We start from the raw sequence: 14711 nt of genomic DNA on the forward strand, positions 1-14711 counted from the left end.
GAAAGAAAGAAAACAAAAGTTCTTTGTTCACTTTGTTAAGGCTTTAAACTCACCTTCCACCCCAACCCGCCACCCCAGTCTCCCCAATTCCTGTTAAAGTTTTTTTATGCTTGTTTTTTAAATTACAAATATTGGGGTCTTGCTTCGATCAATTATGAATGGAGAACTATAGATGTCATCACAGTGACAAAAGACTAAAACCTGAGCAAATGAAAGAGAAAAGGAACATTAGCCTGACTGTTTCACAGTTTTGTTAATACCTATTTAATTCAACCTCCTGCTGGACACTTGGAGAAAATCTGACTATTCAAAGATTCCAAATCTCCCCCAACTCCATAATTGAGAGCTGAGAAAGCTCCCATACTTATTCTCCAGTCTTCTAAGGAAGACTCCTTCAAAAACCAAGGAAGATTTGATATTCACAATACTTCTCCTTTTTCTAACTGCAGATTGTTTTGTAAACCTTTCAGGCCTTCAAAACAAAACAAAAACTATAAGTATACAATTTTCACTTTCTATTTTGCAAGTCCCCTTAAAAAAACAGGAAGTGAGCATGCATCTTCATTATACTTTGTGTCCACTGTGATAGTTTACTGTTGAGCCTGTATTTATTCATTTTTCAATTAATGATTTAAAAAACTTACAGCGATATCTTCATTTTCCTGCTTCTTTAATATAATGCAAGGAACATCTATTGAAAGAAAAAATATTAAATTAATTAAAAAAAAGAAAGCTGTAAAGTAGTACACAAAATATTAGATTCTGTAAATTATGAGATTTTGGAGATAAAAAATTTTAATCTTTAAAATATCCCCCAGAATAAAAAAAGTTATTCTCTAAAATTCCATTTCTGCTAAGACACATGCACATGATTAGAGTTAAGCACTGGTTTTACTGTAACTATATATATAATTAAGGGTAAGCCCATGCATATGTCTTTGTAGGATTTGGACTTAAAAGTGGAACATGGTATCTCTCATTCTCACACAGCCTTGATAACTGCAGCAGATAAAAATTCTAAGTTCTCAACATATCAAAGTAAAACCTGTTGTACGCTGCATTTTGTATTTCCAATTTTTGAAATACATGGGTAAAATCTTTACATATGCATAACCAAACATTTTAATAACATTTATCATCAGGAATCAAAGTAATCCCTTAAAAATAGCTGTCCATAATTTAAAGCTACTACAGGACAGCATTACAATATAAATAATGCTAATTATTAGTTTCATTTGATTTAAATAACTGAACTGTACTGGTTGCATTCTTTTTCACATGCTCCTGCCTCTTTAGACTGTTCAGTCTTCAATATGGAACTCAGAAGATCCAATATGCAATTTATCGGAGAGGCTAATACTATCCCAAGATTGCATCATTTAAATTACAGTGTCACCACTTTCCTAGGATAATCCACAATAACACAGATGCAAAGTAAAGGCAGGCACAAGAGGGCACTTATAAAGGAAATAAGCTGTATACATTTACCCATTTTATCAAAGAATTCATCTAAAGCTTGATGCAGAGATGGAAATTTCTCTCTGTTATCCTCTAATAGCCATATTACACATCGAGTTTCCTTCAATGATGCTTCATAGAAACACTTAAGTATTTCATTATCTTCAAAGCTGGTCAACACACTGTCTAATTTACTGCCATACTTCTCATTCCATAGAAAGGTTATAAAGCTAAGGTCAAGCTCTTTAACTATATCTCCATAACGAGAGAAAAAGATCTTTGTGGCTTCCAAACCTGAAATGAAAAAAGTTAACATCAGTTAATAAATTCAATTCAGGACTTCAGTTATTCCAATTTAGGGCTGAGTGTTTCACATCTGCTACAGAACAGTTTGCTCCAAAACCAGATGTAATGTTGCCAAAATTGAAGATATATACTGTAGCCTTGAAAAGTGCAAACAATCAGAACAGGTTCCAAAAAATCAATTTTTTACTCTACTATCAATTTTATAAATGTGTCAATTGCCTGTCAAAGTGCAGGTAATGGAATCCAATTATTAAAATCTGATTTTATCCCATTTTTGGCATTTATTACATATCTTACTGCACTTTACTTGTAACATACACCCTACATTTTAATCAAACAATAAACCAATTAAAGCTCTATAGCAGGGCAACATTACCAAAAAAAGTTAGAAGCTAACTTCTTCAAACTGTAGTCAGCTAAACAGAAGATTAGCATTCCAATTTGTAAGGCCAAGATAATAAATAGTTGGTTACTTCGTAGAAAATGTTTAGATTTATGCCTATTTTATAGACTGTCTTCTCCTTCCTGGATTTTAAAGAGACAGATTCTTCACATCTGATCCTTTCCTACTGGCAAAGTCCCATACAACTCAGTTGCAAAGAGTCCAATATTTCAAATTAATGTATCTGCCATTTAAACCACCTTCATTTTAGGAACTTAATTATCTATAGACAGAACAGTGTTTAATTCTATGAAGTGCAATACTTAAAAGAGCAATGCTACTCTGGAAAGTGACTTAAAATGCCATTTGACTACTCAGATGTATCCTGTTTGCATTAAGAAAACATCTTACCACTTCAGTGACAGGTCTTTTATTGCTTTTGACAGCACTGCAGAGCCAAGTGGGGTTGCCTAGGTGTAACTGAGGGAAGAATTTCTGTTGCAGAATATATGATTGAGGATTACACCACAAGTCAGAAAGAACTTTAAGATCCTTGGTTGAGAATGCAGTGCTGGCTACTAGGGATCTTTTAGCCATCGTTTAATTTGAAAACTGAACAAATTCCATGTGAAACCAGAGATAAACATGATAGCATACTACAGACTTACTTTCCAATAAATGGAGAAAAAGAAAGGTGGAAAGCATGCTTAATTTTATAATTTCATCTGCAAATTAAGTCATCTTACAGTTATCTGAAATATGACCTACCAAAACTGTTAAGATCTTTTATCCACTCATGTAATTTGGGATCCACTTCTTCAAGCTCACTCAGCACATGGACAAAAATTCTTGTGTTTACTCTATTCTTCTTCTGAATTAAATGGCTTATGAGCTGCTCCATCACTTCATTTGATGTACTGCTACTTGTAGAACACACTCTGTAATCCTCCTCACTTATTACCCACCAAGAAAGTAGTTCACTTAGAAGTTTGGAAGTGTCATGTACACCAGTTTTTATCTGTTCAATGTTCTGCAAAATATGCTGCAGGACTCTATCACTAGCAAATAAGAACCTCTGAACAGAACCTATAACAAAATAAAGCAAGATTGTTATGTCAGTTTAGAACAACTTCAAAACAGAATCAACCCCAAAATATAGATCAACTTTATTACATTATTTTTTAAATGTTTATCATGTGAACTGGAACTCAAATTTGGCTACAAGGGGTTCTACTTGTACTTGGTATAGACTAACAGAATTTCTCATACTGGTAATTGAATTTTAGATGCGTAAGAAACTAATTTACAAAAGGCGCAAACCATACTTCCATAATTAATATTAGAAAGAAAATTTTAACTACCACCACATGGAATGCATATGCACCCTGGGTGCCTAGATGGAACTCTCCAGAGCAGCAGTGACCAGTGTGGATGCATGCATCTGAACATTATGTTTTAACAGTATATATGGAACCTTGGCCTTATCCCTGCCTGAAAGTCTTTGCAAAAGACAATGAAGAAAAGATGGGTGGCAAATGTGAGAACTACAGTCACTAGAAAGTAATCTTTCCTTCTCCTTCAAGAACTGTCTCTAACAGACTGCCACTTGAGAGACTGGCTAGCACTAACTACCTTCAAAGGAGAGGAATCTGAAGATAATGTTAAAAAAGACTGAAGTGCTCTCTCCCAAATTTGGGACCAGACCTACCCAAGTCTAACGTAATGGTTGTGTGCATGTATGAACTGAGCTCCAGATAGCAGCCTTACACATCTGTGATACATGTCTGAGACATGCTGGTGATGATCATTTAGACCTGTTGGAGAGTACCCTATGTAAGGATATTTCAGGACTGATTCAATAGGCCCACAGATTACCTCACAAATCCAAGAAAAGCAGACAGATCCACTGCTTAGGCAGACAAAACCACTGCTTACGCTGAGTTCTTAGAGCTAAGAACCAGGTTTCATTTGCATAAATACAAGATGCTACACCTCAGTGATCAGGTGGAAGGTAGCAGGCCAGTGAATTGACCATTTTCAGATAGGGTATGTCTACAGTGCAATGTAAGCGCAGGGCTCAAACTCAGGCCCAAGCCTAACCCCCTTCGGTCTACACACAAAGAGCGCTAATGCAGGGCTCAGAGCAGGATCCTAAGACCCTACAGGGGTGGAGGATCAGAGCCTGAACCAAGCTTGGACACCAGGTTTCAAGCCCTATTGTTTTGCATTGTAGACAGCCTCAGTGCACTCATGCTCCGGAGTCTGCCAAAAAACCCCACTATCCTATAGGTTGATTTTCTTTGTCCTCTGGACAGTCAAGTTTTCCCACATTGCACCATGAATGAACAAATAGCTAGAGAGGCCACATTTTATGAGGGTGCTAGGAAGTCTGGGATAAGGGTGATTAGACTTGGACCTAAATAATGCAGCGTAGACACTCAAGCTCTAGGTTAACAAACCTAGGATCCGCTAACTGAAGTTCTACTAATCCCAGGCTTACATTGAAGTGTAGACATTTCCTTTGGCTGATACAGGCCTGCCATGGGTGTTTTTTTGCAGTATAGACAGTCATAGAGATACAGACTTTAGGTCATGACATGATTTTATGCACAATATTACATATCTTTTATCAACACTCTTTTATGCACTGGCTACCCCAAATCTTTCCTATTTGGTATTATTTATTGCCATACATGATGTTTCAAATTACACAATAGGTTACATAGCACGTTGCTTCCCTTTTTAGCAAGAACAAAACTATCAATCCTATTATTTGACAAGGATCTTCCTTGTTTTCCCTAGACACTCCAAAAGGTCGATAATAGGAAGTTCAAATGTTAAATTTTTTTGCCAGGAATCTTTGTTCACTTTTTTATCTCTAAAAGATTATACAGACTTCATAGCAACTATACTCAATTACTCAAGCCTACAAAAGCTACATAGATATTGCTTATACATCTATGTATACACTGCTAATCAATTATCCACCAAATAATGATTAGGCCTTTATTATATTACATAAGGTAAGCTCATCTTACAAATGCTTTAGTCCCTTTACACTCTAAAACCCTTTGGATCGGACACACCTGTAAGAACAATAATACAGAGTGCACCTTTCATCTGGGCTTATGAACAGGTTTGGTCTAATTAAATGGTAGCTCTGAACTCTGAACTCCTAAGCTCCCAAAGATATGTAACCTAGTTTCCCCAACATGGAATGAGGTTTCAGGAAAGAATGACTGCAGATTTATGCATTGATTCAGATGGAACTTGGAAACCACCTAGTCAGAAACTTGGTGAAGGAAGTACTCTTATGAAACACTGTATAAGGAGGACCAGCCAGTAAATCTTAGATTTCCCCTATCTGAGGTTACAGTACAAAGACCATGGGCTGAAAGGTTAGATAGTATAAAGATAATACAGAGGCTCAAATGTTGGTTCAACAAGCATTGGATTCCAACTCCAAGAAGGTGGCAGCTCTTAAACAGGTGGAGATACATTACACAATCCTTTTAAAGAACTTAAAGAGCCACAAAGAAACTCTCTCACTTCAGAGAATAAGTTTCACAGCTCTTCAGAAGAACTTCTTGAACTGCTTGTGAACACTCAATGTCCACATTCAGCAACACATCACAAATTCATATTTCAAATCTGGATGAAGACCCTGACCAGGTGTAATCTGACCAAGTGAGCTGGTAGAAGAACTGAGAGACTTATTTATGCTAAGTTAGAAGATCTGAGCTCTAAAGAGAGTTTCAAAAGGGAGATAAGGGAGGTGGCAGAGAATGAAACTAAGGAACATTCTCCACGGATTATTTTTAACCCCCACTCTCCTAACCCTATTTCATTCTATGCTGTCTGGAGGGAAAAAACAGTCTCAAAGGGGAACAGGGAACGGAAAGACTGTGCTCTGATTGCACCAAGGGCATGTGTTCATCCCATACATGAGAATCTACACATGTAATGCTCCAAGGAGAATTAAATTAAAGCAACTATCCACTATTTTTTCCACAAAAGGAAGCTAGTACATACAAAATAGTAAACTGTTTCATGTGAAATGTATTAGTATTTTATTTAATACTGTATTGTCTAATTTTAGCAGCAAAGCCTATGAAAAGTAAATTAAATTCTAAATTAAAGCTTGCCAGCCATCTTATCTCACCCATTTTTGGTAAATAAATTTGCATTTGGACGTAAGCACTACAATAAATATGTAAACAGCTATTCTGTTCTATACAGATTCTTCACTGTAGTTCATCACTATAGTATTTGAACATCTTCCCGTAGTGCATTGGCTAGGGCTCCTATGCACCATGGTAATACAAATAATCAAGTAATTAAGCAACATGGCTATACAGGACACTCCACATTAGTATTTATAATCCTTTCCTGAAAATAATACTTATATTTGATTCACTGAGGGCACATTAAAACTGCTACTTTTGCTAATCAAAATATCCATTTGTTTATATGATAATGTACAGCAATATATTAGAATACAAATGTATTCTATAACAAAATACCTTAAACTTCCACGTACCTTTATGACCATCATACTTAGATGTATTATTTTCCCTTTTATTTTCTTCCACACTAACTTTTGCAGAGTTCAGTGCTTCTTCTCTTACACGCTTTCTCTTTAATTTTTTTTCTTCTTTTATTTTTAGCTTCCTAGAACTGATAAATGGAACTGATCAGTGAGGACAATCAGCCTCAACTATCAATGGACGATTTTTTCTCTGGCAGTTTACAAACCATTCTCCACCTATTAGAACATTTGTCATCTTACATTATAAAGTTTTCACAGTAGAAGTCATTAGTCAAACTATAGAGAGGTAAAATTTGAATATAGCTATATTCTTCAATTAAAAGGTAATGGAGACCATCTACCTTCAGGCATACTGAACAACTTATTTTAAGACTGTAGATGTAGAGAGAATATCCTAAATATTTTACAATAATCTGTATTAGGAGGAGCTGACTTTAAAAGACTCTCTGATGCATGCCCATATTTATATCAAACATGTACAAGATGTTGAGTTATTTATAAATAAATGTTAAAAAAAATTCCCAGAGTTCCTATGACCAAAAAAGTAACACAAGAAATACATCTTTACACATGTATCTCTCATTATTGGAATTCATATTCCAAGTAATCTAAACTCTCACCTAAATGAAACAAGTTTAGTGAATATCTCATTCCTTCATATAATTTTATTTTTGGAACAAGATTAAGGGGAATAAAATGCTGAGGATCAATACTAAACCTGTCCAATACATATTTACAGTTTGGATTTCCCAGGGTTCCTGTCTAATCAAACAAGTTTATCCCCTTACTATAAAGCACCAGTATTTACCTCTCAAATCTGTTGTGAGCAACAGATAAATAAATAAAATAAATGCAAACTCCTTTAGAGATATTACAGCAATGCCAAGACTGTGCAAATTGAACAGTCAACCGTAATCGGTATACACAATTCAGTTTTTAATCAGAATTTTCTTAGGATTCATACAGAATTTTTCAGTCAAGTAGGGTAGAGGTGCTCAAGCTTTTCCGTACTGCAATGCCCCTTCCACGTAGCTTGAATCTAGCCATTTCCTTCCTCCCATTTAACAATATGAAAAGGGCTGAATGGTTACAACCCCCAGATTGACAACTCATGCTCTAAAGCAGAGTTTCTCAACCTTTATACCAGGGACCGGCTTGCTGCCCATCTAAACTATGTCTGGGAAATCTCAGGGAATGGGAAGGAGGCTGCTATGGACTGGTTGTTGACTGCTCTAGGCTGTATTCTCTGCTAGAAGTGCTCAACTTCCATAATAGGAGGTTACTTACCTGTAACTGGAGGGTCTTCAAGATGTGTGGTCCCTATCTGAATTCCACTGTGGGTTATGCAGGCATAACATGTGCCTGGAGCCGGAGAATTTGCAAATCGTGTCTGTTGGTCGGCGCATGAGCCCTGGTTCACCTGGTGCCTCTGACTAAGAGGATAAAGCGCAGGGTGGACATATCGCCTCTCTGGTTCTTTCTCTACCATAAATCAGATAAGATCTGAAGCAAAGAGGAAGGAGGAAAGGTAGTGGAATACAGATAGGAATCACATCTTCAAGGACCTCCAGTTAAAGGTAAGTAACCTTCTCTTCTTTGTCGAGTGATGATCCCTATTGTACTCCACTGCAGGTGATTGACAAACAGTACCTAAGTAGGAGAAAGATGTGAGGATGTACACGGTAGAGTTGAGTGGAGTACTGCCATCCCAAAAGAGGCATCAGCAGAAGAGTTCAGCACCAGAGCAAAATGACTTGCAAATGTGCGAATGGAACTACTAATGTGGCCACTTTACAAAATGTCCAGGAGATGTGCGTCCTCAAGAGATGCTATAGTCGTTGCTTATGCCATAATGGAATGAGCTCTTACCTCCTTGGGGACGGGGGGTCTTCATTTTAGGTATTAGGAAGAAGGTTGAGTAAAACCCTTTCCCTTGGTATTGTGGAGGAATGTGTCCTATTGCTCCTCTCTGCATTAAGGAATCCACCTCTTGTGTGAGCCAATTCTTGTGAGAGTGGTCCCTAAAAGGGGACGGGGAGGAGGATTGCAGGGGAAGTAGTGATGCAAACTATCACATAGCCAGAGTGGATGACATTCAGCACCCACTTTCCCATTGTTATCGCACTCCAGCTGTTGAAAAAGAGACCTAGACAAACCCTGAATGGTGTGCTGGAGTCGGTGGGCTTAGTGATTCATGGCTCTCAAGCTCTTGTCAAAAACAATGTCAAGCTGATGGGTGAGACTGAGATGCCAAGCCTCTTGTGGAAGAGGTAGGAAAGCAGGACTTCTGAACACTCTCTCTTATATGGTAGTTCATAGGGCCTCTGATAGAAGAAGTGTTGAGCCATATACCTCAATTTGGCCGACAGACAATGAAACTTCCTCTTAGGACCAGGTGTGTATATCCCCAGTGATTGGAGGGCAGCCCTAGAATCCTTCTGGTTATGGAGGGATTCATCTGTCTTCTGGTTGAAGAGGTGCTATTCAAAGGGGAGGTCTTGAATGGTATTCTGGACCTCCAAAGACAACCATGATGCATGGAGCCATGACTCCCTGCACATAGCAATGGCAGTAAATATAGCTGAAGAGAAGCTGAAGAGAAGATATCAGCAGCATCAACTGTCAATTGGAGGGTGGCCCTGGCTATTAGTCAGTCTTCATCTATCATAGCTTAGAAATGAGCTCTGTCCTATTGTGGAAGGCTGTCCATAAACTCAGCAAACTTAGCATAGTTCAGGAACTTGTATTTAACCAGTAATGCCTGGTAACTGGCTATCCTGACCTTCAGGCTGGATGATGAGAAGACCTTTCTTCCCAGTAAATTTAGGCATTTTTCCCTCTTCTCCATGGGAGAAGACCTGAGATGTTTCTGTCTGGTCTTTTCAGAGAAGGCATGGACCACCAACAAATTGGGAGCTGGGTGAGAAAACTAAAATTCTGCACCTTTAACCAGCACATAATACTCCTTCTCCTTTGGGAATATGAGTGCAGGTGGCAGGGGTGTGCCAAACTATTCTAGCTGGCTCCAGAATAGCTTTATTGACAGAGACAGCTATTCTGTTGGGTCCGGAGGCATGCAGGATGTCCAAGAGTTTGTGCTGGGAGTCCTGGATCTCCTCAAGGGGAATCTGAAGCTCGCCAGAAACTCTGTGGAGAAGGTCCTGGAACTGCCTGAAGTCATCAGGGTAGGGAAGTGTCCGGGAATGCGGATGGTTCCGGAAGAACCAACTCAAAGAATTCTTCCTTCTCCCTTGGATCGAGAGGTAAATGTTCCCTTACAGGGAAGGCAAGGGGTGACTCCCTACAGATCAGATCAACTCTGCAGGAGGTACTGGTCTCAAGGTCCCCAATGCGGCCAGTAGGAGGGGTCAACAGATGGTCACATGGGCCCCCATGGCATGGGGTATCATTGGCTCTGAGTTAGTTGAGGTGAAGGTTGTTCCCAAGCCTATGCAGGACTTTTTGGTAGAGGAGGATAAGTATGGAAAGGGAAGAGCAGTTCACCCGATAGCTCCAAGTCTCCTGAGGATAAGAAGGCTGATTCCAGTTCCAGGGGCGATATCATTGGAAGGGAGGTATATTCAGTTTATGGGAGGGGTAATAAGCTCCATCCTGCAGTGGGTCCTCTTGCAGGAGATATTATCTCCTTGGAGAATCTTGATGGAGGAGGGGATTCTGGATCTGGGAGAGCAAAGATGTCCTGTGGGGCAGCAACAGATAGAGTCTCCCTCACATTGAAGAGGCCTGAGCTTGTCCAGATCATTGGAGCTAGCAAGGAGGGTGGCATCGGATGGTGACTGGGTTTCGTCAGTGCCGATGGATCCTGGGGTTTGGGAGGACCTGGGGATGATAGTACTAACAGGACACAGTCCAGAACCGATGGAACCCAATGTTTGTGGGCTTTCTTGTCATGCCTCAGGGCCTTAAGATATCCTAAGTCCTCATGGGCTGAGCTACTAGGCTTGCTTACAGCTAATTTCAACTTCTCTGAAGTAGATTTTGAGGAAGACTTAGTCTCATGCTTATGCGAGTGCTTCCTAGCTTCCCAAGTAGGCCCTGACATGAGGTCTATGAGAGTGGATTCTCCCACACCAAAGGTAAACTTTGCAGGAGGAGGCACTCTCCGTGTTGAATCAGGCTGATGTACAAGGTGGGAGGGTTCCATGGCTTGGGACGGACTGGGGTCTCATGGCCTTCTTCATGATGTGTTTACAGGGACAAAGTTCCCACCCCTCTCAGGTATGGCTGGAGAACAGCTGGCAGATACTGCACCTTGCCGTGATGTGACCTTTCCCAAGGCAGTACAGGCAGCATTGGTGGTTGTCATTGACAGAGAAGGATCGTGGGCAGGAAGAACAGAGTTTGAAGCCTAGGTTCGGGGAGTAGTACCCAAACAGGGTACAGGGTGGGGTGGGTACCTCCACAGACTAATCTAACGCTAAAGCTACTAGAATTGTTATATTTGCTAAAACTATAAAATATTAAAACTTAACAATTTACAATGAAATTATTTATTGTTTATTCCTGAGGGAATTCCGTACCACAGTGCAGGCACAGAATTCAGATTGTCTGCAGATTTCTTCGCTTCCCCGCAGAAAAATGATTTTCGAGGGGAAGCAAAGAGAAGCTGCAAGAGCAGTCACTCGCTCCTCCGCAGCAGCTTGGAGCAGCCAGCGAAGACATAAATCAGTGTGTGTATGTGTGTTTGCGTTGCGGGGGAGGTGCTGTGAGAGAAATCAATTTTTGTAAATGACAATATGGCCTTATAAATGCTTGTGGTGCTTTAGTGATTAGAACTGGTCTAAATTTTTGGACTGAAAAATTTTCCTATCAGAATGTGCTCCATGAACTGTTTTCTATTGACTTTTCTGGAGATGGTAGCCAATATAAATTGTGAGTTTAATTCCCCAGCCCTCACTTGCTCTTCAGCTGCCTATGATGTAATACTGAGCATATGGCTGCATATATTTGTTGACTAATAACTAGAAATAAAGGGTCAAAGCTAGCTACTACTATTAGACAAACGGGGTTTGGGGGTTTCCTCCAATGCTCTCCACACCCATTCTCCCCATCCGTTGTATTGTGATTTAAATAAATTACCAAAACAATTGAAACTGACATGATATTGCATTATTTAGACAAATAAACTATGCAGAATTTTAAAATACTGCAACCAGAACTTTGAATTTTTTGGCGCAGAATTCCCCCAGGAGTAATTGTTTGTGGGACAAAGTTGAAGCTGCAGACACTAATGGTTCCAACCTGGACCATGCAGCAGTGAGAAGGAATTGGAAAGGCGGTTGGTCCACCCTACCCGTTATCCCCTCAGTTGGAGGCATGAGGTGAACTAGGGAGCATGCACAGACCAACAGAAACTACTTTCAAATCCTCTGGCCCCTGGTGCAGGCACATCCCATAGTGGAATACAAAAGGGACCATCACTCAAAGCAAAACATACATATGTCAAGAAGGGTAGCATATTCCCTATTCTTCCTTCCCCTCCCTTCATAGTTACTTAAGCCATGGGTCAGATTGGTAAACAGAATGAAGGGGAAGAGATGGTTCTCAAGTTCCACCCACAGTCCTGGAATCCCAGGTTGTTTGTGATGTGAGCAGTGAAATGGCATTTACGAATCTTAAATAATTATAATTAGGCTTCAGATTTAATAGCCTATTTAGATGAATGGAGCAATTTGCACTTCAGAATTATTAGTTCAAATTCTATGAAAACCAATGGAATTACTACAGGAATTAATTTGACCTTGGATTCTCTCTATATAGAGATTCAGAAAAGACTCTTTGATTGATTCATATTTTGAAGGGTTTCTTCATGGCCCTAAACAAGTTTTGTTTGTTTTGAAATGAAAACTTAGTACTTTAGAAATTGCTGGGGCCACTACAGAACGGCTAATAAGACTTATTACCTAGTACCAGCTCAATATGAGCGCTAATTTAATCATGCTTATATACATTCAGCTGTTTTGTCCTTCCTATCAAATTAGGTACCCCTAAATCTCTTATGCTGTTTTCTGAACTCCCTCTAGTTTGTCAACTTTCTAGTAACACAGTGAACACAGATGAATCAAATAATCATTTGAATCCTTGCCACAGCCATAAAGAGAGCAACTATCGCCTTTCTAAAATATTTGAAATATTTCAGCAATTTCTGAAATATGTGATCCCATCCTGTTGTAAACAGTGCTCATCTTCAAATTATTGATTTAAATTACTGTTAATCCTAGAAATCTTACCTTGAACATTTCTGTTTAACACTGGCTCTTGGTGGATCCTTAATTTTGGGGATTTTTTGTTCAAACTACAAAAAAAAAAAAAAAAGACACCACATTAATTGAAATTGAGTTCTAAAGCAATCTTCTTAACAATAAAAAACAAAAATGACATCTGATGTTTCAGAAATCAACAATGTAATAGCTCGAATTAAAAAAAAAATGCAGCCATCTGGGCTGCTCAAGCCCTATATAGCTGTAAGCTTTGCTTATATAGAAAGACAACGAGTTCTCGGGAAAGGTAATCTGGAAGAGAAGGTCACAATAGAGAAGAAACATTCCTTACAATTATTTCCCCAATGTCTCATATGATGATACTGTTCTAGGAGGCAGTAACTACCTTACACAGCCACAAGAAAAGGAAGACAGTTCCACTGCAGCATAAAGTCCGGATATTTATTTAAAACTTCATTTGTCAAGGGGAATGAGCTCCTAAATCTTCCTTGTCCTCATCACTAGGAGTTGCCAGGAGGTTTGTGCCTTCTTCATTCCAACACTGGTTGTGATGTTTGGGGCAACACCACTGTTTTACAGTTTGGGGATTTCTTCCCCTCCTTATGAGAGAATTCTCTAATACTGTCATTATTTTGTTTGGATACAGTGGTCATAAAGCCTGTTCTTCTTGACTGAGCTCTGGGATTAAAGAACCCACTTACATATTAAGACCTAATGGGTACTGGTTAACCCCAACGGCCCAAATGCCATATGGCAATCTGGAATTCAGCTCCACTAGCCACCAACAGAAAGGCAGTGACCACAGATTGACTTGGACAGTATTCTGAGGCAGTACTGGAGAGATACTACAGTACCTCAATTAAATCATTGCCAAATATCCCATGGCTATGTTCTCCAAGATTTCAAATATTTTATGCCCTACCAAGCAATACAGAAAACCTTAGGGCAATGCTTCCTATTTACTAAAAGAAAAGGTTATTCATCTTGCACAGTAACCGAAGTCCTTCTAAATCAGAGGTGGGCAAACTACGGCCCGTAGGACTGTCCCGCCCAACCCTTCAGCTCCTGGCTGGGGAGGCTAGCCCCTGGCCCCTCCCCTGCTGTCCCCCTTTCCCTGCAGCCATGCGGGCTGCGCGGCTGGCGCCCGCCCAGATCCCAGGCTTTCCAATAAGTGAGTTCTGCCACTCTGAGAGGCATTGTAAGGTGGCAGGGAGCGGGTGGGGGGGTTAGATAAGGAGCAGGAGGTTCCGGGGGGCGGTCAGGGGACAAGGAGCGGGGGGGTTGGATGAGTCGGGAGCTGTGAGGGTAGTCAGGGGATGGGGAACAGGGCGGGTTGGATAGGTGTGGGAGTCCCGGGGGAGTGTGTCAGGAGCCGGGGGTGTAGATAGGGGTCGGGGCAGTCAGGGGACAGGGAGCAGGGGGGATTGGATAGGCGGTGGGGTCCCAGGAAGGGGCAGTTAGAGATGGGGAGTCCTGGGAGGGGGCGGTCAGGGGTCAAGGAGCGGGGGAGCTGGATGGGTTGGGTGTTCTGAAGGGGGCAGTCAGGGGGCAGGAATTGGGAGGGGGCGGGGGCCAGGCTGTTTGGGGAGGCACAACCTTCCCTACCCAGACCTCCATACAGTTTTGCACCCCAATGTGGCCCTCGGGCCAAAAAGTTTGCCATCCCTGCTCTAAATGCATGTCCCTATGTGTGCTCCACTTCAAGTGTGCATATATCTCTTGAGCCCTTGGTCAGAGATTTTCCATTAGCAGTGTTCGTTCAACTGGTGCACAT

The 14711-nt window shown here is 40.4% G+C and overlaps 1 protein-coding gene across 22 annotated transcripts in view; it reads right to left on the reverse strand.

Moving 5' to 3' along the window:
- Window positions 1-14711, reverse strand: part of TTC3 (tetratricopeptide repeat domain 3) — a 148014-nt gene that overhangs the window by 41337 nt on the left and 91966 nt on the right. For all 22 annotated transcript variants that reach the window (XR_006278693.1, XR_006278695.1, XM_043507493.1 and 19 more), the window contains 5 exons: window positions 12947-13011; window positions 6687-6823; window positions 2915-3232; window positions 1489-1752; window positions 645-691 (listed from right to left, as the gene is read on the reverse strand). Coding sequence is in view for 20 of the 22 variants with exons in the window: in XM_043507493.1 (XP_043363428.1) it covers window positions 645-691; window positions 1489-1752; window positions 2915-3232; window positions 6687-6823; window positions 12947-13011 (831 nt within the window). In the remaining 2 variants the exon portion in view is untranslated. The remainder of the gene's footprint in view (window positions 1-644; window positions 692-1488; window positions 1753-2914; window positions 3233-6686; window positions 6824-12946; window positions 13012-14711) is intronic.

Source organism: Dermochelys coriacea, chromosome 1 (assembly GCF_009764565.3).
Source record: "Dermochelys coriacea isolate rDerCor1 chromosome 1, rDerCor1.pri.v4, whole genome shotgun sequence".
Taxonomy (NCBI): Eukaryota; Metazoa; Chordata; order Testudines; family Dermochelyidae; genus Dermochelys; species Dermochelys coriacea.